At 46.4% G+C, this 6828-nt stretch overlaps 1 protein-coding gene across 1 annotated transcript in view; it reads right to left on the reverse strand.

Moving 5' to 3' along the window:
• The window catches only part of GSS (glutathione synthetase), a 33240-nt gene extending 26826 nt beyond the window's left edge, over positions 1 to 6414 (reverse strand). The window contains exons 1-2 of the mRNA XM_065892027.1: positions 6328 to 6414; positions 3474 to 3608 (exon numbers count right to left, since the gene is read on the reverse strand). Coding sequence (XP_065748099.1) covers positions 3474 to 3602 — 129 coding nt within the window. The 5' untranslated portion in view covers positions 3603 to 3608; positions 6328 to 6414. The remainder of the gene's footprint in view (positions 1 to 3473; positions 3609 to 6327) is intronic.
• Between the last annotated feature and the right edge of the window lie 414 nt (positions 6415 to 6828).

A 6828-nucleotide genomic window follows, 5' to 3' on the forward strand; every position in this document is an offset into this window, starting at 1 on the left:
AGAGGTAATTATACCCCTTGTAATAACCTATAATGGAGTATAATCTGCAAAAATACTGAAATACTATGCTGTACACCTGAAACTAACACAATATTGTAAGTCAACTGTACTTCAATAAAAAAAAAAATGTTGGCTCTGACTTTTTAAAGATAATCTGGTGAAAAACCTGTTAACAATGCTTGCCTCTGGGGAGGGAAAACCATTACTGGAGGAAGGACTTATTCTACACTGAATACCCTTTTGAATTTTGTACCCTGGTCATGTATTTTAAAAAATAACTTAACTCTCTAAACACTGCAGAAGCCAACTATTTAATCTGCACGTGGCTGGTCTGTAGGCCTGATCTACAGGATAAAGTTCACACTCTTCTTCTGCCCAGTACCCAAAGCCTCTTGGCTGTCTGACTTTGGCCTGACTCTTTCCCACTATATCCACTTATGTCCCCTGCATTCAGCTGCATTCTCTTGAACATGTTTTGCCTTTTCCTTCTTTGGGGCCTCTGCTGTGCTGTTCCTTTCTGTGATTTGTCTTTTAAGGTATAGTTCAAATACTACTAATGAATTGATCCTTCTTCCAGGTGTCCTATACAGTATCCTGGGAGAGGCAGTAAAAAATGTAATTTCAGAGCATGGACTCAGGAGGCAAACTCCTTGGATTTGAATTCTGGCTCTGCCAATTATACCACCATTTAAATGACCCCTGGGAAGTTACTTAACTTCTCTGGGTCTTGGTTTCCTCATCTCTGCTGTGGTGCGGATTAAATGAGTTAGAGATTCCAAAATGTTTAGAATAGTGCCTGGCAGGTAGTAAATACTCAATCATAGAACTGACATTATTATTTTTTTAAAGACTTTTTTTGATGTGGACCTTTTTTTTTTTTTTCTCGGTATGCGGGCCTCTCACTGCTGTGGCCCCTCCCGCCACGGAGCACAGGCTCCAGACGCGCAGGCTCAGTGGCCACGGCTCACGGGCCCAGCCGTTCCGTGGCATGTGGGATCCTTCCAGACTGGGGCACGAACCCATGTCTCCTGCATCGGCAGGCAGACTCTCAACCACGGAGCCACCAGGGAAGCCCCTGATGTGGACCATTTTTAAAGTCTTTATTGAATTTGTTACAATATTGCTTTGGTTTTACGTTTTGGTTTTTTGGCCACAAGGCATGTGGTATCTTAGCTCCCTGACCAGGGATCGAACCCGTACCCCCTACATTGGAAGGTGAAGTCTTAACCAGTGGACCACCATGGAAGTCTCCAGAACTGACATTATTTAATTTTGTCTGGTAGTACATTCTCCAACTAGACCATGAGCTCCAGAGGTCAGAGCCTCTGGCTGACTCACCTGTGTCTTCAGTGCCTAGAATGGACAGGCATAGAACAGGCACCTGGTAAAGATTTGGAATGAAATCCCCCACACATACATACACATACACACATTTCCTGTCTTTTTTCTCTGGACTGGAAATCTCACTGAGGACTGTGCCTTTTCTAGGCTCCATTGATTTCCAAAAGGACCAGCTGCTGGACCTGCACACAATACCTATTGATTAACAGAAGAAATAAAATCTCGGAGTGGAAGGTGCTTCATCATGGGTTCACACAAGAAGTTCACAAAATCTGAAGTTCACAAACCATGCAATTATATTCCCAAAGCCAGAGGCAGACTTTTTATAGTATCAGCCTACCTTAGGTGACAGCCATTCTCATTCACTTGGGCCTCAGTAAACAGTTATTGAATTTGGACTCTCTATCAGGCCCTTAACTAGGTTCTGGGCACACAGAGACAAAAGAGTATGTGGCTTGGTAAAAAAAAGCATGTGGCTTGGGACTTCCCTGGTGGCGCAGTGGTTAAGAATCCACCTGCCAATGCAGGGGACATGGGTTTGACCCCTGGTCCGGGAGGATCCCACATCCCACATGCCGCAGAGCAACTAAGCCCGTGCACTACAACTACCGAGCCTGTGCTCTAGAGCCCGCGAGCCACAACTACTGAGCCCGTATATCACAACTACTGAAGCCCAAGTGCCTAGAGCCCATGCTCTGCAACAAGAGAAGCCACCATAATGAGAAGCCCGCGTGCCACAACGAAGAGTAGCCTCCACTCACAGCAACTAGAGAAAGCCTGCGTGCAGCAACGAAGACCCAAAGCAGCCATAAATAAGTAAATTTATAAATTTGTTTTAAAAAAAAGTATGTGGCTTAGTTACTAATGTGGATAATCATAAGGTATATGTTAAGGCTAGAAGAGCTTGTCTAATATGCTTCTTTGTGTAAAAAATGGGGAAAAGGAATATATACGTATTTTCTTGTTTAAAAGAATAAACAAGAATACTAAAACACGGGTTGCCTTCAGGGAGGGAGAAGTGAGTGGCTAGGGAATGTGGAAGGGAGGGTTAAACTGTAAACTCTTTGAATTTTGAAGCCTGAAAATGTCTTACTTAGTCACAAAATTAAAAGTTTTTCTCTTTTAAAGGACGAGATTTTTTAAAGATGTGGTTTAGACTAAGCAGTTCTACTTTTATGTATCAACCCTAGAGAAACACTCATACAGGTGCCCAAACAGGCATGTACGTGGACGTTCCCTGTAGGGCTACTTGTAGTCATAAAACATTAGAAATCACCAGAACAGCCATCAGTAGAGGAAAGCTAAACTGTGATCCATTCACACTTGGAATGCTATGCATCAGAATGAAGCTGACCTTTACGGAGGGAGTTGGAAAGAGTTCAAGACAGATTGTTAAATGAAAAGAAAACAAAAATATATCACAGCATAATATATATCATCCAATTTGTCTTTTAAAAACTATATACAGTTGACCCTTGAACAACATGGGTTTGAACTGCACAAGTCCACTTATACGCAGATTCTTTTCAGTAGTGGATACTACAGTTCTACGCAATCTGAGGTTGGTTGAATCCATGGATGCTGAACCTCTGACACAGAGGAACCACATATATGGAGGGCCGACTATAAGTTATATGCAGATTTTCAACTGTGCAGAAGGCTGGCACCCCTAACCACAGCTCTGTTCAAGGGTCAACTGTATTTCTTTATATACATATAATGTATGTAAATGCACAGAGAAAGACCTGGAAGGATATACCACAAACTAATTACAGGGAAGGCAGTGTGACTAGGGGCCCTTAAAAAATAACAGTTTACTGGGCAAGGTGCTTCACATGAATTACCTTCTCATTCTCTTACCAACTCCATGAGGTAGTCCCCATTATTATTCCTTTTAATATTTGAAGAAACTATAGCTGAGAGAGGCTATGTAACTTGCCTAAGTCACACGTCAAGCCCCAGACTTAAATTTGATTACTCCAGCATGGTGCTTTTTAACTTTACATACTTCTAGAGATCAATTTTAGTTATTGAAAAAAAAGATAATCCAAAGGAGCTGCCTCCAGCCTGGCAGGGGCCTAGTAGGATCCAAGCAGTGTGGTCAGTGCTGTGAGGAGGGGTCAGGGGCTTACATCCGAGGAGCTGGGCTCTTGTGAGGTCCTCAGCAACACTCCCTCTGCCAGGGCCCGGTCCACAGCCTGCCTTGCCAGCTCCTCCAGCTGCTGTTCATCCTGCAAGAGGCTCCCCCAGCCGGTGGCCATCCCGACCTGCAACAGGAGAGAGGAGGGCTGACAGATGGCCTGGGGCCCTGCAACTGGCAGTGTGGTACGGGGGAGTGAACACTGGCTGGCAGTTCTTAACAATTTCCATGAGCACAAAATGGAAAGCTTGACAAAGCATTTCCACTGACACTCCTTCTTTTGAGTCCTAATCCAATGATGACCTTATTCTCACAGTAAGGAAGCGGAGGCTCAGAGAGATGAAATGACTTGCCCAATGTAATGACTAGTAAAACCTGGACTTGAACTCGGGTCTCTGGACTCCCAGCCCAATGCTTTCCATTGGAGAAAGAGGCACTAATAACATATGTGATCGTGGCAAGTTCTTTCTCCTCCCAGAGCTGCAGGTTCTCTACCTGTGAAACAAGGGGTCTGGGGTAGACCATGGTTTCCAAACCAGCTGAATATTCTGGAGAGCTTGGAAAAGAATACAGATTCCTGGGCCCTACTAGAGATTCTGATTCAAGAGGTCTGAGGGGAGAGAAGGGCTGAAGCTCTGTATTTTTAATAAATTTTCCTGGGACAGGAACTGCTGCAATATATTATTAATTTCCCTTCTAGCTCCAACAACCCATGTCGGCAGGTTTCAAATAAATTATGTGGGAGTGGGGGAAAGGAGCTTTTTGTGGAATACTATTAAATGCAAATAAGGTGAACTCCTCCCTCATACTAACCAGAGGCAAACTCACTAGCAGGAAATGATTACATTCCTTGTATGGACATCTATCATCATAGAACCAAAAGACAGAAAATATTCTTGAGAAATCATATTAGCAGGATAGAAATAAGTGAAACCCAAGTGCCCAATGTAATAGGAGGAGTCCAACTGGCTGCCAGAGACACACAGGGTGAACCAACTCACACTTTGACACTCACTGATTTTGCAGCAGGCCCCAGGGGTATAAGAAAATCTGGATAAAAATCTGGAAACACCAGTCATTAGAACATGGCTGCCCAGCTCAGTGGTCCCAGGAAGAGAGCTGGAGAATGACAAGTAACCTCCATCACATTCAGCTCCATCCCCCACTCCCCATGACAGAACTGGTGCTAGACCAATAATGATAGTCTGTCGGCCTCAGCACAATGTTTTGAAAGAATGAGCATGTGATTTCAAGAGGGTCCTGACAACAACCCTGTCAGGTGAGACATAGATAAGGGCAGTCATAGTAGAGAACAAAGCTCTGAGGTCAGTCAGACCTGGGTTTGAATCCATAATAATTACTTCCTTTATAAATAAGGTCACCATGTGGATTAAATGAAAAAAAAAAACCTGTGTGTAGTTCCTTAGCAGTGTTTGAAGCTCTATACATGGGAGCTTCTTTTTTGGCTGTACCTACTTTACAGGTAGAAGACTTGTCAGAGGTCAACCAGCAGCCTGGTGGCAGAGCCAAGACTAGAACCTGTGACTCTGACATTAGAGCAATGGAACCCTCCATTGGCCCCCATCTCTTCACAACTCTGGGATTCTATTATCTCCGCCTGCTGTTGGGTTTTTGTTTAGCTGGCATAAACGCTGATTGGTATCTAATGCCAGGACCCTGACTGAGGATGCAGAGAAAGATAAGACAAAAATAATTACTATGAGAAGTGCTAATTGGGCCCTTTGTTTTTCTCATTCTACAGTCTCAATCCTTCTTGTGGCTTTATTCCTGTTTTGCTGATGACACTCGAATCTATAACTTCACTGCAGTGCTTTTCCTGACCTTCAACGGAGAATATCCAACTGCTTACTGAGCGTCTCCATAGAACCAGAATAGAATGTGTTGTTGTCTCCCCATAAATCTGCTCCTACTCTTGATGAACCCGACCCAGGCACCCAAGCCTTGTACATACGTCTTTCCTACACCCCATTCTCCCCAAATCCTGTGGATTCTATCTCAGTATACAGTACTCTGAATTCCTTGATTTCTCTCCACCTTCACCGTTAGGAGGCGTGGTTCCGACTACCACCATCTCTTCCCTAGGCACGAAACAGATTCGGAGTGATGTATCTTCAGGACACACCGGCTAGTCTCCCGCTTCCAGGCCTTGGCATTTGCTGTCGTCTCTCTTTGGGACAATCCCCACCGCTCACGACTTAGTTTCAGAAGCCGTCCCTGTTCCCCGCCCAGGGCTTCTTTCTACGACCCATCAATTTTCCCTGTATCATTGGGAATAGTGTGTCTTGATCACTTCTCTAACTCCAGCGCCTACTACAGTATTCAATGAATGTTAAATGAAAGAATGATGAATGAATGACATACTGGAGCCAGATCACCAAAAGCCTTAACACGCCCACAAGAAAACCCCGGTCGGACTTAAAAGCCAAGGGCGAGGCCAATGCCTGCGTGAGGCCCGGGGCAACAACACGGTCTCCTGCCCAGGCCTGCCCCACCTCACGGCCCGCTCGCTCCCACCAGAGGCAAAGTTTGGTTCTAATCGCTTCCCCTTTTGTTGTTTAAAAAAAAAAAAACTCCGGCTCTAGTCTCACCGGCACCGAGTGCCCGACACCAGCACAATCTGGAGTCAGGAGATCTAGGAAATCTGCAATCGAGAAGCACCAGCCCCACCCCCTCACTGGACACCAGCTTCTAGGTCCCTGCCATGGGTATGAGCTGAGACATCTCCTGGTCTCCGGGGCTCCAATCGCTGACAGACCCCTCCCTCATGGCCTTCCTCCCGAAGAAACGTGACCTTTGCCGGCCGCCGTTGCCGTGCCCCAACCTACTCGTTCGTCGTCCTGCCGCTCTCCGTACTCAGGCCCTCTCGCGCCTTTACCGGAGCTTCAGGGGGCGGGGCCTCTATGTGATCCAACGCGCTTGCGCGTCCCCTCCCACCCCCCCCCATCCCCCGCCCCCCCCGACCCCCCCACCCCCAGGCAGGGCTTAAAGAGCAGCGGAGCTGGACGGTGGCTGGGAAGGGGCGGTCCGTGTGAGGACAGCTTTGGAACAGCACCTTGGGAAGGAAGGGAGGAGTCGTGTTGGGGCCGCCGGGAGCTACGGGTTTGAAAAGCTAAAGCTCGTAGGGCGTCGGAACTGCTGACTTCCGACGCAAGATGGGGAAACTGATACTCAGAATGGGGCAGTCACTACCTTAGGGACACACAGTTGGTGGTAGTGGGTGTGGTAATAGAGGCCCAGAGACAGAGACAGAGCCCAGCACAGGGTCCCATAACACGTTAAAGGCTGAGCCAGTGTTGGAACCCAGCTGGGTCCCAGAAAAGAACACC

This window comes from Phocoena phocoena, chromosome 15 (assembly GCF_963924675.1).
Source record: "Phocoena phocoena chromosome 15, mPhoPho1.1, whole genome shotgun sequence".
Classification (NCBI taxonomy): Eukaryota; Metazoa; Chordata; class Mammalia; order Artiodactyla; family Phocoenidae; genus Phocoena; species Phocoena phocoena.